The sequence below is a fragment of the Papio anubis genome, chromosome 5, assembly GCF_008728515.1.
Source record: "Papio anubis isolate 15944 chromosome 5, Panubis1.0, whole genome shotgun sequence".
Taxonomy (NCBI): Eukaryota; Metazoa; Chordata; class Mammalia; order Primates; family Cercopithecidae; genus Papio; species Papio anubis.
The window spans coordinates 138,639,298-138,666,184 of NC_044980.1; the positions used below are offsets into that span (position 1 = coordinate 138,639,298).

At 42.3% G+C, this 26,887-nt stretch overlaps 2 protein-coding genes across 4 annotated transcripts in view; one reads left to right on the forward strand and one right to left on the reverse strand.

The window, feature by feature from the left end:
• The window catches only part of LOC101016189 (PRELI domain-containing protein 2), a 214,035-nt gene that overhangs the window by 157,425 nt on the left and 29,723 nt on the right, over positions 1 to 26,887 (reverse strand). The gene's annotated exons all lie outside the window — the stretch shown is intronic.
• The window catches only part of SH3RF2 (SH3 domain containing ring finger 2), a 127,500-nt gene continuing 117,898 nt past the window's right edge, over positions 17,286 to 26,887 (forward strand). The window contains exons 1-2 of one of the 3 annotated variants that reach the window (XM_021939830.2): positions 17,286 to 17,411; positions 18,562 to 19,048. In XM_021939830.2, coding sequence (XP_021795522.2) covers positions 18,671 to 19,048 — 378 coding nt within the window. In that variant the 5' untranslated portion in view covers positions 17,286 to 17,411; positions 18,562 to 18,670. The remainder of the gene's footprint in view (positions 17,412 to 18,561; positions 19,049 to 26,887) is intronic. The other 2 variants (XM_021939829.2, XM_021939831.2) reach the window with 2 other exon arrangements.

The window sequence follows — 26,887 nt, forward strand, 5'->3', positions numbered from 1 at the left end:
CTTTTAAGATACAAAACAGTATTATGTCAAGATGGACACGTTCTCCACAGTATTTGCCTGTTACTCCCACTCACCCCTCAAGATTAATTCGCAAGTCTTCTTTCTTCCCCAAAGTGGATTCCCAAGGCACACATGGCTCAGAAAGGAAAGCAATTCTTGCTCTTCTTTCTCAGGCTTTCCTGTGTTTTAGACCCAAATATTTGAACTTTCATGTTCTGGTCTCCCCAGAGTTGGGGATCAGTGTAAGGACATTTCAGAAATAGAAGAAGTGTGAGAATGAGAGTAAGTGCGCAGAATATAGACAAGGACCATGATCCAAAAAAAGAAAACGCACCCTCCCACTCACTGAATCATTCTGTAAACAGCATCAGAATGTCTGCTGAGTGCCAGGTCCTGTGCTCAGTGCTGGACAACAAGGAGAAGAGAATGCAGACCTTCATCTAGAAGTTCACAGCCTGGAAGACAGTGAGGAATGACCCTAGGGGTGTGGAGCAAGGAGCGGCACCTGTCGCATCGTCAAGATTGTCCCAATGACAGCTTCTGATGAGATTATTAGGTTAATGTCCCATGGACCAGCCTCAAGAGTAGGTGGTGAACATCCAGGAATAAACCAAATACCTCCCCACCCCTCACCGGTGTCCATGGCTGAACTCTTTTTTTTTTTTTTTCTTTTTGAGACGGAGTCTCAATTTGTCATCAGGCTGGAGGGCAGTAGTGCAATCTTGGCTCACTGCAACCTCTGCCTCCCGGGTTCAAGCGATTCTCCTGCCTCAGCCTCCCAAGCAGCTGGGACTATAGGTGCGCGCCACCACACACAGCTAATTTTTGTATTTCTAGTAGAGACGGGTCTTCACTATGTTGGCCAGGATGGTCTCGATTTCCTGATCTGCCCGCCTCGTCCTCCCAAAGTGGTGAGATTACAGGCGTGAGCCACTGTGCCCAGCCGGCTGAACTCTTATTAGTCCTCATTATTTCAGAAGAAGGGAATGCCAGTTCCTGTGATTGCCACTTTTCGGTTGAATGCTGGTATCCCTAGGAGACCTCGTTATCAGCCACGACAAACTGCCTTAACAGAACTTTATAACTTACAAAACATTTTCATGTTTATGATCTGGTAGTAGAGCAGGCAATTTTGTTCCCACTTTACAGATGAGGAAATAATCAGCCTGTAGCCTCACAGCTCAAAGGTGAAATAGCTGGGAGGTGAACAGGGTCTTTTCACTCCAAGTCTACAGCTCAACAAAGCCAGCCAAAGATCATTGCTATCCCCTAGTAACTTAGACGTAAGTTACTCTTTCCTCTCAAAAGTAAATATTTTGTAGTTCCATGGAAGGAAGGACTGAGAGTTCTCACATCCTTCGATACTCACAGCAGAGACTGCCCAGTCCTGTGGGTGTGAGGAAAGGTCAAACTGTCCAGGAAAAGCTGGTAATTATGACCAGTTCCTGGGTGCTTCCCATATGCCCAGCACTGCGCTGCAAGCAGGCTTCAGCTGTGTCACCTGAATGTCCCTAACTGTACCTGCTTCCACCTGTGTAACTGTAGTCCCTCCCACCCCATTACTTAGGGATTTCCCCTCATCTAGAGGAAGAAGCTCAGGAACAAGCCCCCTCATGCTCTCCATTAATATTTACTGCCCATTTACAAGTCCCTATGGGAATTACCTTGGCATCCCTGTGATACTATGGCCTCCATTAAAACACTACCTTCCTGCCTGGGACCTCACATGCTGGAAAAGCCAAACGGACTTGGTTCCCTTCTGTGCTCAGTGCACACCTAGTGCTGTGTGTGGGCCCCTCCCCCACACACTGCATTGCATTTTTGTCCAATTGGCCTCTGAGCTACTAAGTTTCCCACATTGCCTAGGGAGAACAGATCCTCCAGTTTACGGCTCCTGCTTCACAGGGACTGAGCATCCACTCTTGGGGTCAGGTGGGGGGCAGACTCCTCATTAGAGCTTACACTGTCCCTGTCTCCTCACTTCTTTCCCCAGGTCCCACACCAAAGGCTCCTCCCTTCTCCTTCAGTCCAAAGCCACATAAACAAATCAGTGAAAGTGGAGAATCCGGACCCCCAAAACCAACTGAACATTGCTGGATAATTCTGGAAAAGTGACAGCCCTGGGAGGGTATGCAGAAGAGGATCCCAATGAAGAACTCTTAAAAATCCTCCATAGCAACCACAATTGTTATTTATTGAGATCTTGCACGCATATCTAATTAACCCTCACAAGAACACTTTGATACAAGTACCCTTACTTCCCTCAATTTACATAAGAAAATGGTAACTTCATTCTCCAAGCTAACAAGTGAGGAGATGACCCCAGCCCCTCGACTTTTAACCCCAGTGCAATGCTGAATCCCACTCACTGAGTTTCAAGGGTTTGCCAATCCAGGTAGTATTTCTGACGAATCAATTGCTTGGAGAAACAATGACAAAGGAGGGTTTAAGTACTGGGTAGGCGGGTGGGTGGGAGGGAGGAGGAGAAGCTGTTAATTTTAGATGTGTAATTCAGACTGATCATTAGGTGACAGAGGTGTCACTGTACCCCTTATCTTTGCCATCCACCTAATAAAATAAGAGTCAGGGCCTGTGATTTCCTCAGGGGGAAGATCCATCCTTCACATGCTTAAAACCCCTGGGGAGGGCAGGACCAAAGAAGACAACAGAAGAGAAGACTCTGGGCTGTGGAAGTCTCCTGTTTTCTGCCCAAACCTCCCCAAAACATGTCCTCAACACATAGTAGAGGGCCTTGTGAGGTAGCAGAATGTTCCAGAAATTTGTTTTTTAGTTTGTCCCAGGCCGACTTAACTACATTGAAACCTAGGCACCCAGGGCCTTGATTCTTGTACTTGGGTCACTTGGATGTGCAGCAGCAATGACTTGTGGATCCTAACCCCCTAGAACACTGAGTCTCTCCTCCTCACTGTTTAGAGTAGTGCTAAAAAAAATTGAAAATCAAGCAATTATTGATGTAGCCAAAATAAGGACCCTAAGATTCGAATTGCAGCCTGGTGGAGGTGTCTACATGATTACTCCTGCTTCAAAATATAAAAGTGATAGTAACTCAGATCTGCCTGGTGTTTACTGTTGCCAGGCACTGTCCTCAACATGTGGTCCTGGATCCACATCAGCGTCACCTGAAAACTAGTTAGAGATGCATAGGCCTTGCCCAGACTTATTGAACTAGAAACCATGGGGATGGGCCCAGCAATCTGTGTCTTAAACAGCTCTTTGGGTGATTCTGATGCTCTCTAAAGTTTGAGCACCCTTGCCTTACTTCACTGAACCCTCCCAATGACTGTGGAAGGTATGGAAATTATTGATATTATCTCATTTTCATTTTATAGAGAAGGAACCTGAGTCTCAAAAATATTGAGTAACTTGTCTGAAATGAGTAGTTATACCAGGATTGGAATGCAGGTATTCTGCCACTCAAGTTCCCTCTTCCCCAAACATGTTTCCTTACTGGTGGAAACCAAGCATGACAGAGAGTGGGGGTGACAAACAATTGTTCCTATGGAAACCAGAAAAGGTAGCTTCAGTTCCAGGTCAGGAAAGAAATACTGAACATCAGCACGTGTCAGTCACCATGTGCTATGGTCTGAATGTTTCTGTCTCCTTAAAAATGATAGGTAGCAATCCTAACCCCCAAGGTGATGTTATTAGGAGGCAGGGCCTTTGGGAAGCCACTAGGCCATGAGGGCAGAGACCTTATAAAAAAAAAGGCCCAAGAGAAACCCCTCACCCCTCTCGTCATGGGAGGACACAAGGTAAAGATGCCGTCTATGAACCAGAGAGCAGGCCCTCCCCAGACACCAAATCTGTCAGCCTACTGATCTTGGACTTCCCAGCCTCCAGAACTATGAGCAATACATTTCTGTTGTTTATAAGCCACCCAGTGTTGGGGATTTGTTATAGCATCCCAAACAGACTAAGACACTAAACATAAATATCTTATCTCATTTAATTCTCACCAAAAAGCCCATGTCAGGTAGGCATTCTGAAATCACATATCAGGTAGGTGAGCAATTTTTCCAAGCTCTCAACACTCAGTAAGTTGCAGGGTAGTGTTTAAATCCCATTTAGTCTGTCTCAAAAGTCCTCACAGCCTCTCTGGGGCACATTTACACATTCAGTACATATACATGTGCTCGTGGCAAAAAGGCCAGGAAACCAAGGGTGAATGCATATGTAGCAGCAAATGAGGTCACCCTGCTCCAAGGCTGAAAATCCACCTCTACAGCAATTGTGGGACTTTGACAGCACCACCAGTCACCCCAGTCTGCTCCTCCCTCCCCTCCTTCCTTCCGTCTTGAAAAACCACTGACTTTTCCCTTTCTCCCTGTGAGATGAAGGAAGACAAGTTCTTACCAAACTGAACATGTTGATTCAATTCCTATTAACTGAGTATTCACCCAACTTTCCGGAGAAGCAAAGCCCTTCGTGGGTAATGATGCCAGAAATGGGATGCATTGCCAGTTGGAGCCCTAGCAACATTCAGTGAGGATTATAATAATGTTATGAATGCCTTAACCAGCTCCTCACCCAAAATACATACACACCCTTGAAACCAGCATGGGATTTACCAGCAACCTTCCAAATCAATAACTTAATTAACTCACAGGCTGTGTATGACATGTCATGAAACATCTCTAAAACCAAGTAGCAAGGGAAAGTACAAAACTTAAATCCACGTTTTATTAAGTTTCCCAGCCATCATTTTGTAGATTTTATTTTTTTTTAAATAAGTTGCTATTTATTTTCACTTAAAGGCATGGTATTTTTAAACCTCAATTTATAGATTCAAGGAGACATAACATGAAAAATAAACTCTGGGTGAAAACATTTGTTGTCATAAATATATAAACAGCCCCTAAATCTAAAGGGAATCTCTGTCACTGGGTAAGTTACAACTTGTCATCGGCTCTCTCAGTTGCTTTTTGGATGGAGTCCAGGTGTCCTAGACTGCTTTGCCAAGCATTTTGTGATCAGGTAGCTGCCCACACTCCAGTCCCAGAGCCTCACACTCCTGCCACACACCCTCTGCCCAGGTTAGGCAGAGTACAGGCATTTCCCAGAAAGTCCTGGGTCCTCCCACCCTTCATGTCTCTGCATCTGTTTGGCTCTCAGCCTGGAATATCCTCTCCCTTTCTTTACCAAGCTGACTCCTCCTCATCTCTTCTGCTCCTGCTCATCTCTCAAAATGCAGCCAGGTGCCACCTCTTCAGGAAAGTCTTCCCTCGTCTCCAGTGGGGATTTCCAAGGCACCATGTGCTGACCCTCATCACACTATTTTTAACACTGGTTCATGATGGTTATTTACTTCTGTGTCACCTCCTAAGCTGGGAGCTCCATGAAGGTATCTCAGTGTCATCAGGCTCAACACAATGCCAGGCACATAGTAAGCACTCACAGCATTGTTGTTGAATGAATGAGTGAATGAATCAAAGAATGAATGGTTATCACCTAGGTATTTATTTTTCCCACAGGCTCCAGGTATACCATGGAAATGAGAGATGTAATTTTTCTCTTTCAACACCTTTAAAAAGCTGTTTCTACCCCCAGGGACTCATATGGTCCAGTATAGCCAGAAGCATTTCAAGGCTACAGAAACCTTAGTCTAAAACATAGCCTAGCTGAGTCCTGAAGACTGGTAACAAAACCAAAGCTAGACCAAACTCCCAGAACTACCCCTAGTCTGTAATGGTCTGGAAACTCACTTTAGTTCAGACCTTCCTAATGTAAGGCCAGTGTAAGTATGTCCTGTGTACTTGTGGGGTTTGCAAGTGGTGCAAGCATTGCAGGAACTTCAAACATAAAGCAATGTATAAAATAGACAGTTCTCAAAAGGTGGCCCTGGATCACCACATCAATGTCACCTGGAAACTAGTTAGAAATGCATAAGCCCCACTCAATCTCAAACTTTAGAATGCATCAGAATCACCTGAAGCACTTGGGGAAACACAGATTGCTGGTGCCATCTCCAGGGTTTCTGATTCAATAAGTCTGGGTGGGGCCTATGCACTTCTAACTGGTTTCCAGGTACACTGATGTGGTGGTCCGGGACTACACTTGAGAACTGTCTACTTTACATATAATAAGTGCCATAACCTGATATCGGCCTATAATATGATTCTCCAGAGATAGCCCTTGCTAAGAGTATTTTAGAGGGTGATAAGCAATGAGCCTGCAAGAAAAAAATGCAGCTAACAGATGACCATACGCAATATATTTCTAAAATATTTTTATGTGTTGTCTCAAAATGAAAATCAAGAGGTTTCACATGACTAAAATACTTTCATGGAGCTCACAGCTTTGGAAGTGACAGAGAAGTAAATAGATGCCACAAACCAACATAAAAAGTACTCTGACTCCCGGCTTTTCTTGGAAAATCCAAAGACCTGCCACCAGGTTAGCAACAATTTGCTGAAATTGAGTGGTGCTAGCTGCTTAACATGAGGCATGCTCTCAAGGTTGTCACAGTCCCTATTTGACCCATTCACAAAGCCAAAATCTGATCCCCTGTGTGCATTTAAGTTTGTGTATCACTGGTATTTATCCTTACAAAATCCTTCTATAATGTTATAAGTATTATGAGCACTGCCAACAATCTTCTTTTTTCCATTATATCCATATCAATATACACTAATTTACCTAGGTATTCTTCTGTATGATTACATTATGGTATACGTAACCAATCCCTTCCTGATGGATATTTAAGTTAGTGCCATTTATTTTCCATTACAAACAACGAAACAGTGAATGTCCTTGTATATATCTCTTTGCATACTTTGTGAGCATTTCTCTTGAATGAACTTCTAGATGTAGAATTACTCAGTGAAATGGAATGCATACTTACAATTTTGATAGATAATGCCAGAATGCTGATGTTAGTTTAGAATACAAGCCATGTTTAGTACCAAGCAGGGGGCAAGGAGTGGTTGAGTTTGGAGAGTGGCATGGAGAGATGAACTGCCCATCATCTGAGCCCTCTTCTTCAGCAACCATACTCCTATACCCTAGTGTACCCACAGTTGATGACCACAAAGGTAATATCTCAAATGGCAGAGCTAGATCTAGCATGGCAATCTATTTTATAATTCTAGTTGAACAGTTAATTCATCATCATAAATTGAGCATAAAAACAAAATGAAATAATTCTGGTTATATTACAGAAGTCTCCATTTGTTACTGAAAACCAAAGGGATTTTTATCCAAATGCTTTTGTCTGGTTTGTTGACATTTCTCTCACTCTTTTATCTCAAAAATAATAATAATTCCCCATATGCTCTCTCTCTTTCTGTTTCAGGCTTATTTCCCTTTGTGTTTCTTGGAGATTAACCTGATGTTACTGTGAGACGACTTTGTATGTTGCCAAGGTTTGAACTCTACTGAATGGAACCAAAAACAAAAGTCTAAGATCAAAGTTGCAATAAAGTATTGACTAAAATAGCTTCTTTTTTATTTAATAAATGTGGCAAATGGGATGACATGAAGGTTAAGAGCATAGACTCCCTGGGTGTAAGTTCTGAGTTCCTCATGCACTGGCTGGGATAATACATAACCTCTCTCAGCCTCTGTTTCCTCATCTGTAAGATGAGGGTAATTACAGGGCTATGGTTCTTTGCACAGAATCTTGCACAAAACAATGTTAATTGTTATTATTTATTCTAGCACAACAACCAATCCCACTCCCTCTTAAAAGTTTTACAGGGTGTGGCAATGCCCAGACCACATAAACCTCTGGGCAGCCATTCTGTGAGTTGACAGTCATGAAATGGGTAAATCAGAATAAATAACTGCTTCAGGAAGAGAAGCCAGCAGTTGGGCTCAATTTTCAACTGTACTTTAGATGCAACACAATAGATAAGAGGCCTGATAAGGAGATAATGGCTAACCTTTACTGAGCACTTACTCCTGTCACACTCTTTGAAGCATTTACAAGCATCTTCTCAGTGTGTGCTCACAATAATCCTAAGGAGCAAGTGCTATTATTACCATTCCTGTCTCACAGATGAGAAAACCAAATACAGCATGCTTAAGTAACTTACTGTAGGTCACACTCTTATTTAATAAGATGGCACAGGCCATCTGACTCCAGAGTGCATGTTCATAACTACCATAAGTTAGAAGTGATGCCAGAAAGAGATAAACTATAGCCTAAACAGAAAAAATTCAGATATTGTCCGTTAATATCTATATCTTTTGAGCACTTTCTATGTACCAGACATTGTTTTACCAACATGTATTAGGAAATGTATTCCTTATGACAAGCCTGGGAAGTACTTGTTACTGATTGCATTTTTATGGATGGGGCCTAGAGCTTTTGAACACAAAGGGTCACAGAGCTGTTACTGGTGAAGCTAAGTTTCTAAAGCATGTCTCCAGATTCCAAGTCACCAGCTTTCTCCCTAGGAATGCAATAAGAATTCCAAACACAAATGAGTCATCCTCATCACTCAGCAAATAGTTTTTAAGTACCTACTTGTGTCAGAGACAAATTAACAACACAGACATGGTTCCTGCACCATGGGATGTAGATTGTGTGGAAGAGAGAGACAATTTATAAGGACAAGTGAGGAAATAACATATATCATATAACTAACACATAATTAGCACCATCACAAGGCACCCTAAAAAATGTCTAATTGCTTTGACAGATGTTATTTACAGTCAGTTGTAGAAAATCATTCTAATTCTTTTTTAATAAGAGAAAAAAAAATTGTTTCTCTTGTATTTCACATTATCCTGGAAGGCCTACCCATAAAGAGAGACATCTAGCACTAATCAGAGCACCTGGGGAATTACTGAGTTTTGCAACTTTCTCACTTGTGTGACAAAAAAAACAAGATTGTGGTTACTCAATCACCTAGGCAAACTGTCAGCTTTTGCACAGACTTGCCCTGTGTTTAATAAGAATTAAGGTTGCATCCTGCTCCTGGTTTTGAATCAAAACATTTACTGATTTCATCAGAAAGGAAACAGTAAAAGAAAGGGAGAAAGACAGATTAGGAGTGAAATGATTTATCACTTACTTTTCTTTAGTAAGGTACAGTCTCTGCTATGGATTAACATCTACTTACAGCAGTTTCAGAGCTGTGAGGTTTATTATTTTTTTAATGACTATCCTATCAACTATAATGCATAAGCTATTAGGGTTATAGGATTTAACTCCCCCTGTTGCAGATGTTTTAGTAAATCTATAATGTCTTAAGCATTTTTAATACCTTTTAAAAATGTATTACACTAGAATATTCATTCATTATAGAAAAATTACAAATATACATGAGCAAAATTTTTAAAAATAAAAATCAACTAATAAGCCCAGTGGCTAGAAATAACCATTGCTAACATTTTGGCATACATTCTTCTTGTCTTGATATTACACATATATATATGTGTGTGTGTGTGTGTGTGTGTATCATTTTTAAATAACCTGAACTAATATAACTTAAGTTTCAATATTCACTTACTTGTGAATGATCCTTCACATCATTAAATATATGCCTCCTTATCATTTTTAATAGTTGCATAATATTTCCCCATGTATATAGATATACATATCTATATATATCACTATTTACGCACTCCTCTATTGTTGGACATTAAGCTTTTTTTTTAACTTTTCACTATTATAAGTAATGCTATGAGGAACACACTTGGATATATATCTGTTATGTTACTATAAATTTATAGAAGTGGTATTTTATGATCAAGAGGTGAGAAGTGAGACCATATTTTTAAGGCTTTAGTTATCTACTGCTTTTTAAACTTTTTTTTTAACTTTTCATTTTGAAATAATTATAGACTCATAAGACATTGCAAAAATGGTACAGAAAAGTCCCTTGTACCCTTCACACAGCTCCCCCCAAAGATAACTTTTCAAATAACCATAATAGATTATAAAAACTAGGAAACTGGCATTGGCACAATACAATTAACTAGACTCCAGTTACAGTTTTACAGTTAAAATCCAATTGCTTGGATTTTACCAGCAGAATTATTTTCCAATAATAATAGAATGAAAAGATGCATTCTTTCTTACTTTCCTACTTTCTCCTCTCACAAATCTGCCTTTAGAACTTCCTTCTAATCTGTAAAGAATACAAACACACCTAGTAGACTATTCTTTTTTATTGACAATCAAGAGGAAGAAGTGCACCTAAGAATCTCTCACCAGATGTAGAGTGGGTAAACCCCCATTTATGGCACAGAAATGGGGAGGTTCCTGTCTTTCTTTTGGTTCTTCATAATCAGTTTGTTTCTTTATGATACACTAGATCAGAGTCTCCTATAGCCTGGGGTACCCTAACCCAAAAGGAATAATGCTGAATCACACTAGAAGAAAGTTACTCTCTTTTCATTTCTCCTTCACTTTTCTGTTAACACCAAGGAGAAAGCTTCAGTTTAGGGCTAGTCTTTATTTATTTATTTATGTATTTATTTTTACTTAAAAACAATTGTTTTGAGACAGATTCTTGCATTGTCACCCAGACTGGAGTGCAGTGGTGTGATCTCGGCTCACTACAGCCTCTGCCTCCCAGATTCAACTGATTCTCGTGTCTCAGCCTCCCAAGTAGCCTGGATTACAGGCATGTGCCACCACACCCTGCTAACCTTTGTATTTTTAGTAGAGATGGGGTTTTGCCACGTTGCCCAGGCTGGTCTTAAACTCCCGGCCTCAAGTGATTCGCCCACCTTGGCCTCCTGAAGTGCTGGAATTATAGGCATGAGCCACTACTCTCTTTTTAACACAAATTGCTCAGGTCTCAAGTTCAGATCTAGGCAGGCAATAGCATTTAACTGGGATTCAATGACATTTTATTGTTTTAATCAAATGTGCATTTACCTTCACCTTCAAATTGCAGCAAATGAAACCGGTTTCCCTTTTATAGTAGTATTTTTAAATTTCCCTTTAAAATAAATTATTTCAATTAAAAATGATTTGACATTTTTAAAAAGTACATGATTACGGCAAAAGGCATAAAGATAAAACGCAAATGACGGAGGTTAGGGATACATTGTGTAAGAGCATTTTGATCAATAAAGAACTGAGCAATCACATGGCCTAGCATGTTTTTCTTTGGATTAGTTTGCGTTAGAATGAGAACCATCTGGCATCTGCTTCTTTTATGAGATCTGCTTATAGAAAAAGAAGAAAGAAGATAAGAAGCCTACATCTATTAAGCACTATTATATACATCATCTCAATTGACTCTTCAGAACATCTCAATGAAGTAAGTCCTACTAGTGTCCTCACTTTATTCATGAGGAATCCAAGGAACAGAGGAATAGAGTAATTTGCCTAAGTGATCTATCTATCTATCTATCAGCTGGCAGAGCTGGGATTCAAACCAGGTCTGTTAGACTCCAAAACCATGGGGCTTTTTGTCTGTTTGTTTTGTTTTGCTGTGTTATGTTTTGTTTTGGACAGGGTCTCACTTTGTCACCCAGGCTGCAGTGCAGTGTTGTGATCTCAGTTCACTGCAGCCTCAACCTCCTGGACTCAAGTGATCCTCCCACCTCAGCCTCCCTAGTAGCTGGGACTACAGACATATGCCACCACGCCCAGTTAATTTTTGTAATTTTGTAGAGACAGGATTTTGCCATGTTGCCCAGGCTGGTCTTGAACTCCTGAACTCAAGCCGTCCGCCCGCCTCAGCCTCCCAAAGCACTGGAATTACAGGCATAAGCCACTGCACCTGGCCCAAAACCACACTCTTGACTGCTGGTTCAAACTGTTTCCTGTTAAATTTAAGAATCATAAGTCATCTCCAGAAAATTTATAATGCCTCTTTGTCCTGGCCAGGAGTCTGGGTCACTTTACTGTGGGCCTGGTGATTGCATGGGAATATTTTAAAGTACACTCCCCACCTGCAAACATCCCCTCGATTGGAGAGGAAATCTCACATCTGACTTCATCCTGGGCCTGTATCCTTTAAAAGAAAGACAGAGTATTTAATAGCCACTCAACCCCAGTCAGTCTGATTTTCTTCACATTTCCACTGTTGTCCTCCAGTCATGCCTCCTCTTGAATTGTCCCGAAGGTTTCTCAGTATCACTAGAAAATCAAATCCTATGACCAAGGTCAACATCACAGAAACAGATAACATAGGTCTATTTAAATATTTAAAAACATACCTAGATTTATACTAGGTACTAAGGGAAGAGAGCAAAGATGTACAAAACGCGACCTTCAGCAACGAAAGTCCAGTGATGATCAAGAGAGGTTTCACGACCTGCAGCTCTAAGACTTTAGATTTCCAAATACCTCAACTTCTTTGATGGATTTAAGGAGTGCTTTACAAATGAGTAACTTTATGGCAGAGCCTGAGACCACCAAGTGGCTAAGAGCCAGTCAAATGAAAATAGCATACCTCTAAAATCATAATTCCAATACGTAAGTAAATTTGATTGGCAAAACTTATCTGCACACTTGTTTGTGATTTAACTTTTAATTGGAAAGAAACTGTCTTAGCATGAGACAAAGGCTTGCTTCCTTGAAAGTGATTTATTTGGGAGCAGGAGTTAGGGATGCGGGAGTGAAAGGGAATGAGAGAAAGCCAGCACAAAGATGCATTATTGTGTCAGCCCTCTGTGGATGAATGGTACTCATCTCATGAGACCTTCAGAAGAACTTTATGACATCTCAGGACCACCTGCCCAGAGGATAAAATCAGAAAATATATCCACAGATTTTCCATTAGTCAAAGACGGTCCACACTTCTGGATCATGCACACGTGTGTGTGAAGCAAGTTCTCATGTGTGTCCCATGCTGCAACAACAGAGAAGCTCCAGGGCAGGAGGCAAGAAGTTCGTGACTGGATCTTGAGGATAGACACTGCCAGGTAGCATCTCTGTATGTGGCCTGAATCTGGGAAAACTTCTTAGCTTAAATAAGAGGTGTGGTTGAGAACATTGAAAGTGACACTCAAGAGGTGTCTAATATAAAACCATTACCAACCATTTGGTATACACCTGCCCAAACACAAATTTTTAAGAACATCACTCATTCATTTAGTTATCAATAAACCCATTCAACATTTAGTGAGTATCAACCACATGCCAGCCACTGTGTTAAATACAGGGGAACAGAAGAGCAACAAGGCACATAAGGTCCTTCCTCTCTTGGAGTTTACAGTCTGTTTGGGGGAGTTGGGCATTAAATAAATCATTATGAAATAATTACTGAGTTACAGTTGTGATAGCTGTTATAAAGGAGAAGTGTAGGATGACAAACTTTCTACTCATGAGAATCAAAGAAGGCTTCTTGGAGGAATTGACATTTTTTAAAGCTCAAATTTGCAGAGAATGGGATTAAAAAAGCAAAACAGGGAGGAAGAGAGTAGCTAGGAAGAGAGGAAGAGGAAGAGGGTGTGTTGAAGACAGAAAGAAGAGCATGAACAAATGCTTGATGACAAAAACACTATCCTAAGAGTGAAGAGAAACCCAGTGGATCAAGAGTATGCTGAGTGAGGGGGTGATGGGGATATAAGCTGAAGCAGGAGAGGTGGACATAAGCCAGATCATGCAGGGCCTGACAGGTCAGAAGAAGGATTTGATTTTATCCTAAGGTGGTAGAAACCTACTGAAGAGTTTTAACCAGGGAAACAATATGACCAGATTTGCTTGTTTGTGTGTTTTACATACATAAATCTAAATATACTCATAAATATGCACAACAGAAGATCAGACATATCATACAGATTTTTAAAAAGAATGCAGCCAATCATTACCCTATAACTACAGATAGAAACAGAAGTGTTGGTGGGGTGGGAACAGCGGGGGAAGGGAGGTGGCCTGGAGTCTGAAGAGGTATGCATAGTTTACCTTTTTGTTTGTTTTTAAAGAATACATGTTCATCTGATTTGATGCCAAGGTAGTATTTGGGTAAGCCAGAACAAATCCCCATTTAAAACTCTCGCCCTTCTTTAAAAGTTTCAAAAGAAATTTTCTCTTCAAGACTAACCTTATATGGGCGGTGTTGGGGACCACCTACAGGGCGTCGTTTGAGAGATGCTGAAAGACCACCCCTCGCTTCAGTGTACATTTTCTCTGTCCTCCATTAGAACATAAAATTCTACCATCACGATTTCATTTGACTGGATTTTCAATCGCCATATTTGCTAGAAAAGAGTAACCCACTGGATCTAGTCTACCTTCCGGGGACTGAGCTGGTTTGACTGCATTTTCTCAGGGATGGGAGGTTTCGAAGCTTTTAAGACCACTGACCATACAGGGGTGTGGAGGGGCCATGAGATGGGTAGACTACAACCCAGAGGGGCCCAATTTCCTTCTCTGACATCAATATTTTGTCTTGGGTTTGCTCTGAGATCAGCTGGTATGTACAACACGGGCATATGTGTAAACATGCGGATTTATATAGTAAAGATATATGGGTGTACTTATGATATGTACATGACTTTATAAAATGAAAAGAAACACAGGCCCCGGGATTAGACCAACCTGAGTTCAGATCACAAGGTTTGTAACCCTGGAAATGTTACAGTGTCTTATGGGGTGGTGGGGAGAATTCAATGAGCTAATATGTTTAAAATCTTAGCACTGGTCAGTGGCATACAGCAAGTGCTCCACAGGTGTTACTATTATTATTTTTTTTTTTTTTTGAGACGGAGTCTCGCTGTGCTCCCAGGCTGGAGTGCAGTGGCGTGATCTCGGCTCACTGCAAGCTCCGCCTCCTGGGTTCACGCCATTCTCCCACCTCAGCCTCCCAAGTAGCTGAGACTACAGGCGCCCGCCACCACGCCCGGCTAGTTTTTTGTATTTTTAGTAGAGACGGGGTTTCACCGTGTTAGCCAGGATAGTCTCGATCTCCTGACCTCGTGATCCACCCGCCTCGGCCTCCCAAAGTGCTGGGATTACAGGCTTGAGCCACCGCGCCCGGCCAGGTGTTACTATTATTAAGATTATGTGTGTGTGCACCCTTACGCAAGTGTATGCATGCATGTGCATACAGGTGCAGATATGAGTATGTAAGGGAGATAGAGTGTGTTTAAGAACAAGAGAAGGAATAATGAAAAAAATTGCCAATCTCTGCAACAGGAGTTCCAGCATAGGAGTGGCCCTTTTTAAGGAGTGAGACAACTGCAGGGCACAAAGGAAACTGACTCAGCTTTACTAAGTGGGAAACAGAGTAAGAGGACAGTAAACCCCCAAGGAGCTTCTTTATGGCACAGACTGAAGAGTAGGCATTAATAGAAGGAGAGAGGCAAGCAGAATGGGATGTGATATTATCAAAGCCCAACAGTGACGTTAAAAAAGTAATAGCTGAAAGTGGTCTCTGAAATTGACCTACATCAAAATTAGGGCCTCAGTGCTCAGAAAATAGATAACCATCTGCTCCATCCTAAATTTCTGGGTCACATGCATGTTTGATTTTTTGGAACTAACATGAAAGTACGTGGAAAAACATGTAAACAATGCTTTCAGACCTCCTGGTCTCCTCTTAAGATTTTCCCATTGAGCTGTGTCTGAGCACTCTCTGCATAATAAATAATTGTCATCCTTATGTCTATAGAGAAGATACAGTAATAACAATAATTTTAAAAAGAATACCCAGTTTCTTTCTCTTTTCTTTTTTTTTTTTTTTTTTTTTTTGAGACGGAGTCTTAGTCACCCAGGCTAGAGTGCAATGGCACAAGCTTGGCTCACTGAAGCCTCCACCTCCCAGGTTCAAGCGATTCTTGTGCCTCAGCCTCCCAAGTGCTCGCAGCCAACATGCTGAGCTAATTTCTGTATTTTTAGTAGAGATCGGGCTTCACCATGTTGGCCAGGCTGGTCTCAAACTCCTGACCTCAAGCAATCCGCCCACCTCAGCCTTCCAAAGTGCTGGGATTACAGGCGTGAGTCACCGCACCTGGCCTCAAACACCTAGTTTCTAGTCCCAATTCTGCCCCTAACTCACTGGACAACTTCAAAGAATCTCTTGATCTTTCTGGGCACAGATGCCTCATCTGTAAGAAAAAGTGAGAAGCCAGTATTGGCCATTATCTTTTGACCTCTTGCCCTCTTAGAGGAGGCTTAGCTCCCTTGAACCACCTCTTCACCTCTTTTTGTTGTTGTTGTTGTTGTTGTTGCCCTGGCTGGAGTGCAGTGGCATGATCTCGGCTCACTGCAGCCTCCGCCTCCCAGGTTCAAGTGATTCTCCTGCCTCAGCCTCCTGAGTAGCTGGGACTACAGGCACGTGCCACCACGCCCAGCTAATTTTTGTATTTTTAGTAGAAACGGGGTTTCACCATGTTGGCCAGGATGGTCTCGATCTCCTGACCTCGTGATCTGCCCAAGTCCGGCCTCCCAAAGTGTTGGGATCACAGGAGTGAGCCACCACACCCGGCCAGCCTCTTAAAGTTATATCACTCCATGACATTGTTAAGAGCACAGATCACTTGCCTTCTGTGGTGGAGCTGTGACTCCCGGGATGAGTTATTTACCCTCTCTGTGTCTCAAGTTCCCTCATCTGCAAAATGAAAGTAAAGAATAATTTAGTGTATCCTTGGGTTGTTAAAGAGTTAAAAGGCTAATATAGGTAAGGTATTTAGAACAGTGGTTGACACAGATAAGGACTACCCTGGCATTAAGATCATTATTATTCACTTAAATGGATACCTTTGTAGTTTTACATGAAATGTATTATTGATAAATAAAAAAATAGAAATATAGGCATAATCTGAGGATATGAAAAGACTACAGTGGATAACAGGCAGGAGGAGAGCTTGGAGGCCACTGTTTTTCTTTTTTTGAAAAAGCTTCTCTGTGCTTTGATTTTTCACGTATATGTATATATGTGACACTAGTTTCTTAATTTAAACAGATTGAGCAAAAAGATCACTAAAATCCCTCTTATCTCTAAATGTAGAGATTGACTATGATTTTCAGAGAGCAACATTTTCTAGGTGTCCGGCTTATCCTTATTTTCATAGCTTGACCATTTTTACTTTTGACCTTCCCAGGAAATCCTTATGAAGGTTTAAAATAAACACAATCACTTTGGTATGTTTATAATGGAGCAGGTTCCGACTCCTTGGATACTAGAGAAACCGGGAAAGGTGAAAATATGAACTTTGTAAATACTTGGCCTTAGGGACTGGCTTATATTTTACCTCTTACAATCTTGTCCCAGAAACAATTCAGTTAACTAAAGGAAAGATCATAAAGTTAACAACCGCAACAACAAAAGCGTGGTTGGTAGGCAGCAGCCTGGCGGTGAAAGCGTTAACAGGGCTGGGTAAGGCGATCCCTTGAAATGAGTAAGACTGAGTGGTTAAAGTTTTCAAAGCGGTGGCAGCAGCGGCGCTTGGGGGAAAGGAAGCCGGTTGGAGGGAGCCGCGCACCCCTGCTGCGCGGAGGAGGGGGCTGAGCTGAACTCAGCAGAGGTTACACGCACAAGGTTAGTGGCCCCCACACGCCTCCCCAGCCCGCCGCCGCACTGACATCTTTGGAGAAGAGTCTTAGGAAGGCGAGGCGCCATCGCTCATTCTCGCGTCGTATCTGTCCTGCTGACTAGTCGCTAGTAGAGCCACTGGCCTTCTTGCCAAACCTCTGGGCTCAGTGCTCACTGAAGCCCTGGCACTTGTGAGGGACAGCTGACTTCTTCCCACACTTTTCTAAACTGGAGGCTTCTTTTCATACATCCAAAAGGAAACTTGTTTCTGGAATAAGTACTGTTTTCAGACCACACACACACACATGCATACACACATACACACACACACGACCCCTACCTGTATATGCTGCCCCAGTACGGTTTTTACAGGTTGTGACCACAATCCGGAATTCCTATCTGCTTCGTTTGAAACTGAGAACAATGTCAAAGTAACTAAACAGGCTGCACTACTTTACCTTGTGGGAGGAATATTGTCTCTGAGCCTAAGGTAATCAGAATGAGGAGGAAAAAAAAAAAGAACCAAAGGTGAAAAAAGAAAAGAAACAGAGCTTCCAAGCACCCTGACTTGTAGTTAAGGCAAAACAATTTTTGGAAATGTGTTTCTAATGGAAATTTTTCATTGCTAGCATCATGTGGGAAGGTATATTGTAAAGGAAATAATTCTACATCTGCATGAGATTCAGATAAACGTACCGACCTAAACTAATCTGCATGTGATGCAGATAACAGATACACTTAGATTTAGGGGAAGGAGGAGGAGGAGATAACTTCACAGAACTTGTGTTCGGAGGGGGCTTTGTTGTAAGAATTGAGACTGTCCAGGAGCTTTCCCCAGGCAGGGGTGAAGGAACTCTTCCCGGCCCTGGCTGGTAGAGAGGGCTTGGGGAGCCACTTCAGCAGGCCAGTTTATTTCTCTGCTCTCCTGGCCACATAGGCAATGAACAGTCAGTCTTGTGCTCAGTGTTCCTCTGATCCTCACAGCAAGCACGAGTTGAGTCTTATACCTGCTAGCATTGAATCAGAATGAGTCATTTGAAACTTGGGTGCCGGAACAAAGTACTTGCAAACTGCCTTATGAGACACTGCCTCGATGTAGGTGGGATATACCTCTCGGAGCAGTCACATTTTTTTTCTCTTCTCTCCCTCCTTCAAGCAGGCAAGAATTCTGACGTTCTCAAGAGGCCAGCTCTGCCCCCGTTGCTCAACTGACCTTACCATGTGGACTCTGCTCCTCCAGGTGGGAACTGGAGTTTTGAAATAAAATGGATGATTTGACATTACTTGATCTTCTGGAGTGCCCTGTGTGCTTTGAGAAGCTCGATGTCACAGCCAAAGTCCTCCCTTGCCAGCACACCTTCTGCAAACCATGTCTACAGAGGGTTTTCAAGGCCCACAAAGAGCTGCGGTGCCCCGAATGCAGGACGCCTGTGTTTTGCAGCATCGAGGCGCTGCCGGCCAACCTGCTGCTCGTGCGCCTTCTGGATGGAGTGCGCTCAGGGCAGAGCTCCGGGAGAGGAGGCTCCTTCCGCAGGCCCGGCATGATGACCTTGCAGGATGGCAGGAAAAACAGGACCAACCCCAGACGTCTGCAGGCCAGTCCTTTCCGGCTAGTGCCTAATATCAGAATCCACATGGATGGGGTAAGAGAGATCTTATTTGTTAATAACATGCCCACATGGAGGTTGAATTTGTGTATACAAGGAGCTAGAGATTATCTTCTTTTAACTACAAGTTTAACATTCCAGAGTGCTGCTGGTGATTCCCCAGTGATACGTTTCTGTGGGCAGTGATCATTTTACTCAAATACGATGGAAGCCTGAGCCTACCTAATCTATCTAAGAATTCTCTTTAGAACTACTAAAGCTTCCTAGGTTCTCCTTTCCTCTTGTCCAGAAAGTAGTAGAACAAGGAAAGCCTTTTAGATTATATTTTTGGTGTTTGATTTCTGCTCTTCTGAGGCCAAACCAGTGCCTGGGAAATGCACGGAGGGTGGGGAAAAAAAAGAGAAAACAAATCCAACTGCTTGTTGCTTTTGAGATCTCTTGGAAATTTCCAAATGTCAAGTTTTTTTGAATTTTACCCAAATCCATCTTCCCACCCCTAGTCATAAAGTGCTATTATGGCAATACTCATTCATAATCTGTTCGAAGCTATCAAGATACTTGACGAGGGATATAGTGCAGGAGGGAAGCGTCTATGTGGGTGGACTGATTGATAGCGAAGGCTGGGCTGTGAAGTACATCAGCTGTGTATAGAAGCTCTGCAGATGTGTCTCATTTTGCAAAATGAATGAAATACACAGAAGATACACAGCAGGCGCTGCAATTAAAAAACCAAACAGACCCAGTTAAGCCTCGCAGGAGATTAATGCTTTTCATGTTTGGATAATGGGAATCGCTCTGTCCAGCACTGAAAGCACACCCCAAGGACTTCATCTGACCTGGCTATGAGTCTTGTTGTGGGATAATGTGTAAGGGCACGTCTGGAAAGAAGGACATGGTCCTTGTGAGTCCAGCAGAATTATTTGCACTGTCACCCCTGGAGTCAGTGTAACAAAGCGGACACGGAAAGCTGTGGCTTGGGCCATTGGCATACTTAGAAAATCAAAGCTGCATTCCTTGAAGTCTTACCTAGAGCAAGCGTTAGAGTCTAAATGCTGGCAGCAGGGTCCTACATCTCCCTGCTCGGAAGAGAAACAGTGTGTGGGAGGGTCTTGCAGGACTGCTTCCTTACTCAGGAGCGAGGAGTGGCTTGTGATATGCATTTGGAACAACTTTCCAAAATTTTCCTTCTAAGGGCTACCGCTTCCTGGGTTCACTGCATCTTTAAACCACCCATAGGGCATGTGTAAACATTTGAAATGAGGGTGGGAAGAAGCGGGACATTTTTTCACTGTAGACTTTTTATTGCCATTGTGCTTGTATGTGAACACATTCCAGAAAAGGACTTTTTCTTTTTAAGTCCCTCCACTACCCCTGGTCTAGTCATCAATCAGAATCCACAGGTCTGGAAATGGCAGAGTGGGGGTAGGGAAGCAAATTGTTCTCAAACATGCCTCGTTTGTAGAGAAAGGAACTCTATCTCTGGGTCAGCAAATCCCCCTTGAATTCCGAAGACCTAGCAACCTCTTCCCTTCCCCACCTTGCGGAAGTCTGACCTGCCTCTCAGCAGAGTATCATCACTCACTCAGGAAACGGTGTCACACTGGGAGCAGGCAGTTCCCTTATCAGCTTGGAATATTTTTGTTGTGGTTTTCATCTTTCTCAATGTGGCTGTGTTGCAAAGGAAAGGTAGCGATGAATGCAACCACAGCTCCCAAGTTTTTGAACTATAGAGGATTCCCAGGGCCCTTCTGGAATAGGGAATTGAGGTGAGAGCTGGTCGTACATAAGAGACAGCCATTAAGATACTGGGTCTCTCTGGAATTCTTTTGCAGGGACTTATAACATCAGACTATGGTCTGTGCCCACCCTCCAAGGTGCTCTGGACCAAGTCCTGTAGTGAGGCTGAAACTCAAGGGCTCCTGTGTTCAGGCAGGACCTGGGCTAGAAAGTTGCTCTGCAAGAGAGCAGAGCTGGCACCCCCACCTCCCAATTCCTTTATTTCCTAACTATCCTTTCTTGAAGTGACTCCTCTCATCCCTTTTGCCTTCCTCAATGGGGCTATGAACAAACCCATTTCTGGATGTCAATATGGCTGTTGTTTTGCAACATGTCTCTGCTCCCAAAAATATTACCTATCTTTTTGCAACTGTGAAAGTAACTATGCATCCCACAGTTCAGAGAACTGAGGGTTATCTGGATGCCACCGTCTGCTCAGAGAGTCAGAGGAATGGACTTGCATCCTTGGTCAAATCCTCCTGAGTTCCTTGCCCTCTCTGCCACAGTTCAGCCAATGTAGCCAAAAGCTACTTGCTACCCACCTTCTTCCAGGATAGTGTGAAAATTATCTTTGCAACGTACTCTTACTGCCTTAGAAAACATCTGCTGTGTAAATGCAAAGCATCATCATTAAGATTCATTTAGACATGCTGTATGATTTTGGGCAAGCCACTTATGTTTGCTGGGTCTCAATTTAAAATTCTGTAAAATGGGAAGATGTCTTTTATGAAAACAGACAGCCACTGTGAGGCTTAACTAATTAGTATCTCCAAAACACTTTGAGAGCCTTAGATGAAAGGCATTTGGAAGATCATTATCACAGGGAACATTATTATTGACTGTTTATTGTGTCCTGCCACACATGAGGCATGCTACAAAATGTAGAAGGAGTTACAGCCCTTGCAGGAGAGTGTAATAGGTATTATTATTATTGAACTTGATTCTATGATGAGTTCAGGCCAGGATAATACTAAGTATAAAGTACTCCCCTCAGAAAGCATAAATAACCTGTTGTCACAGGGCACCATTTTGTAAAACACCTCTTTCAAAGGGCTTGCCGATAACCCGGCACCCTGAAGGAGTTCATTTAACTTCCTGTCCATGAGCTTTTGAAGCCCAAAGTCTGTTCTGCTCACCTAGGCTCATCTAAAAAACAAGCTCATCAAGCTCTTTTTGTTGGCTCAAAGAGGCCTGATGCATCCTGTGCCAACCAGTGTTCTAGGGTGGAACCAATAGTCACACCTCATGGTGCCAGCCCAATAGAGAGAAAAAAAAATTGCCTATTGTGCCGACATGTCTAAAACCCTCCCTAGATGATTGTGTAAAAAGAAAACTTGAGAAACAGCTGTAGGTTTCTACAGTGTGCAATTATTTCAAACCAACAGGCAAGCTCACCAGACTCCTCCAGGAAGAGGCCCGGGTGGTGCAGATCCCACTGGCTCTTCTTATTCCTTCCCTAATGCAGTTAAAGCAAAGGAACTTGGCAAGCCTTCAAAAGGATTGTAGGATCCTGAATAGCTGGTCTCTCTTCCTCCTCATTCTGTTACACTTTAGTAATATTTCTGTTTTAGGATAGGTGGTAAAGCAGAGAAGTTAAGAATCTATGGACTTGGGTTTGAGAAATACCCAAATTCAAATCCTGACTCTGCCCCTCAACAGTTGTGCACTTTGGGTGAATCACTTAAACCTCAGGTCCTCCAATTCCCCATCTGTAAATTGGAGATAATGGTAGTACCTACCTCAGAGGGTTGTTTTGAGAAATAAGTGAGATGATTCATGTCGCTTAGCTCTGAGCACAGAGACGGCTCATATTAAGTGCTCAGTAAATGTTAGCTGTGGTTGTTATTGAAGTGACTCAATACTTTCTACTCTAAATTACACACACCCTTCCAGCCCCTTGTTAAGCAAGTGCCATCCAAAGACGGTGCTTGGTGCCCTGATTTTTGCATTGTTTTGTTTGTCTCCACGTGATCCGTGGCCATGATTCAGATGTGTGATTCTTCCCAGCATGTGCTGGCTTCACAGCTCACTTCCAGAACCCTTAAGGTGCTATGATCCGTTCTAGAAGAAAACTCCCTAACTAACTTCACTTTCCCCAAACAGCACATTCAAAGGAAAACCATACACAGGGCAAGAACCTGGTCTACTTCCTCAGCATCATCAGTTCTTCATTCACTTTTCTATCTTTTGCTTTTTCCTGCCTCTCACTCTATTCCCCAACACAAATGTTGCCATGGGTTCTGCAGGGGAGGACTTTCTCCCTACATTGCTAGTATCATGCCAATCACACACATTTCTGTCCTACTTGCCCCTTATCAGCAAGAACACACCTGCCACCTCCAGTACACAGACCAGGTGGTTTTGTCCTAGAAACTTTTCAGCTGCTGTTGCAAGCAACTGGTGGGGAAAAAAAAATGAGGTCAGAAAGCACATCAGGGAATTGAGGTTGGGTAGAAACCAGAAGGTGGGCCAGCCCCTTTCCTGGGTCTCAGAGGTCGTGTCCTGTAACAGAGCTGTGATATAGACAGTGGGGCTTTTGCTAAATTTGCAAGGGGATTAAAATCATACCAGTCCCCTGAAAACAGCAGATAGGTGCCATCCGGGACAGCAAGTACCATATGTAGCAGGTGGAGGAAGACATAAAGGTAGGGGCTGAGGTTGAGACGTCAAGAGACCCAGATGGTTCTCCAGCTTCACACACATTTACAAACATTTTTAATAACCACATGGCCCCACATTGGCACTGCCTCCAATCTCTCTCAGTGCACCTCTTTTCTAGTTAGTCTCCTCTCTTTTATTGCTTACTGTAGTGTTTAAGGATTTATGGTGAAGTGGGCTGTATTTGTGCCAGGATTCAACTGTTTGTTAGCTGTGAGGCCTTAGGCAAGTCACTTAACCTCCCTGATCCTCAGTTTCTAGATTTGTATAATGGAAATATTAAAGGCTTACATATATCATGCAGCTATTGTGAGATTAAAATGAGATAATATATATAAAGAGCTTAGCACAAGTGCCTGGCATATAACAGAAGCTAATAAACGTTAGCAACAGTAAATAACAAAAGAGTAACAATAGAAGAGAAAGTTGGCTGGCACTGGAGTTCTTTGCACACACAAAGAAACATCTTGGGATCCCCATTAAAAAAAAAAAAAAAAAAGGAACCAAAGATTATTGCAAAAGGAAAGGGAATTCTCAAAAAGACAAAACTGTAGTGATAAGAAATAGATCAGTGGTTGCCAGAGGTTATGGATTGGGGGAAGATGTGACCAAAAAGGGGCAGAATGAGGTGATAGAACTGTTACATATCCTGATTGTGGTAGTAATTAAATGAAACTATGTATGTGTTAAAATTCATAGAAATAAATGCCAAGAGAAAAAAGTCTATGTTACTGTATGACAATATTTTAGGAAAGGAAAGTAAGCCCTTGCACATTTCTTTTAGGCTCTGCCTAATTTTCACCTGACCCACTCTGATTTCCTTTCATTTCTATGTATATTGGATCAATGCTATTTCTGAGAAAAACTTCACTATCATTTCAGTGATCAGGGTAATCCCTGCAGTGGGCTCCTCCCTGTCGTAGACAGTCGTTCCATTACCTACTTCAGTTCTTTGTTTTTGTTTTTGTTTTATCAGTTAAAGGTGTCTGGCGAAGCAATGGACAAACACAACAACAGCTCATTCCCCACAGGACGGCCTAAGCTCTGAGGCAATGGGTGGGGCATAAGGATTTTCTTACTCAACCTCAATTATCTGCCATGTGCATTAGGGACATGTTACCTAAGGGATTGGCCAATATATATTTTTGTGTTGTTTCATTTCCTCTTAGGAAAAGTTGCCTTCCCACCTGTCCCTTCATACTATAAAAAGACTTAGGAGAGAAGAAAAGTGCCTATTTAGCCCTTGACTCTTGAGGAGCATCCTCATTTGGCCCAATGCAGGCACCATTACATCATTTTGGGCTTAGCTGGGACCAGCTCAAGTATAGGTTGTGCAGCCCTAATTTGAAAATCTGACATCCAAAATGCTCCAAAATCCAACACTTTTTGAGTGCTGACGTGAGGCTCAAAGGAAGTGTTCATCAAAGTATTTTGAATTTCAGAGTTTAGATTTTTCAATTTGAGATGCTCAACTAATATGTATTCTGCAAATATTCCAAAATCCAAAAAAAAAATCTGAAATCTGAAACTCCTCTGGTCCCAAGGGATACTCAACCTGGATAACTTTACTCAATTTCTTTTCCCTTTAAAAAAAAATCATGCTTTAGAGACAGGGCCTCACTCTGTCACAGTGCAGTGCAGCGCAGTGGCCCAATCATAGCTTGCTGCGGCCTCGAACTCCTGGGCTCAAGCAATCCTCCTGTCTCAGCTTCCTGAGTAGCTGCAGCTACCGGCACACACCACACCTGGCTCTCCCTTTCTTTCTCCTTCTGTTTATTCATGCTTGTACTTTAGACCAGCCTTTCACATGGTGAATTCTGGTAATGGGTGTGCCACAAAGTGCCAGGGTCAGACAAACCTGAGATTAAAGTAAAACTAAACATTTTCCCTTTGCTGCAAAACTTTTTGCAAGTTTTAGCATGTTAATGAACTGTGAATTTCTAAGTGGGATCTTAATAAGAAGCACTTCCCAAATATCTATGGCATTGACACCCCCTTTCTTCTCCCTTTTATTGTATTAGCCTCTTAGTAATATTAATTGTCCGTGGAACAAAATTTGAGAAACGCTGTCTCAGACTTCACATGCTCAGTCATAACGCAAAAGATATTTTTAGGAAACTGTTGGAAACTCACTATTGCCACCCTCTGCAGTATTTTAGTTCCTACCAGTTTTCAGCTCTAGGCACTATGGTAACGTACACAGCAAAGCAAAGATTCTCACCTCCTCAGTGCAAAAACCAATCACGACTAATTGGTAAACCAACCAGTCAGTACACATGTATACAAACATACATATACATATTGACATCTATATATATATATAAAAATTAGGGATATTGATATTGATTTTAAGGTATTCATTATAAGACATTGTCTATTTAGTTACAGTTCTTAGAGGGAAAGAGAAACACTACTATGTTACATGCTCACTGTAGGATGCATCCAATTTTAGAAATGTTAAGATGTGAAAAAAGAAGTGTCTTACCAAAGAGTACATATTGTCTTATTCCACTTATATAAAATTGTAGAAAAGACAAAACCATAAACCATAGTGATTTTTTGGATAATGAAAATGTTGTATGCAATGGTATATAGTTTTACCAAAACATCAAAGTAGACACTTAAACTGGGTACATGTTTGCGTATAAATTATAACCCAATAAACTTGGTTAAGACAAAGAATTCTTAGACTCAAGAAATGATGGTTTATGAAAATATCAGGTGGCGAGGCAATTCAGTTTGAACAAAATGAAACTTGACTGATAAAAAGAAACTTCCTAGGAAAACAAAAAGATGTTTTAAAAGTCAGGAAGTATATGGTCAAGGGAAGAAAAGGCAGGGTCCGTTCTGGGCGTGTGGACCTAGAAAAGGCAGGATAGGGCAGGGATATCTTGAATGAGAATGGAAGCTGAAGGAGAAGGGAAGGAAACAGATAGAGGAGAGACAGAATGACTAGATACTTGCCTTCCTATCAGGGTGACTAGATACCACCAGGAAGATGCATGTCAAGCGTTCTCTGTAATGAAGTCTCTCCAGCAGCCCTCATGCCAGACTCGTTGCCTGCCATCATGAGGACTATCAGCTGTATCTACAGCAACTTCCTGGATTCAGTGCAGCCAAACAAGAAGTTACCTCTACTCCAAGCAGGTGACCGAGCTTACTGGGTAACTGAGGAGCAGTCTCCATGTTCCTGGCAGACAAAGCCATTCTTTTCCATTGAAATGTCAGGTTACCTGAAACCCCTAGCACACATGAACACCAGCAAGAACATCCAAAGCAAGTGATAGAACATGGGCGGGGAAAGATAATTCTGTTCACCATGAGCTGCTTCCTGCAACTGAGGCCTGTGCCAGTCCCCAGGGTCACACTGCTCCAGATCCCCAGCTCAGAAGCCAGAGCATTCGACAAACTGTTCCTAAGTGCCTGCTGTGTACCAGGCTC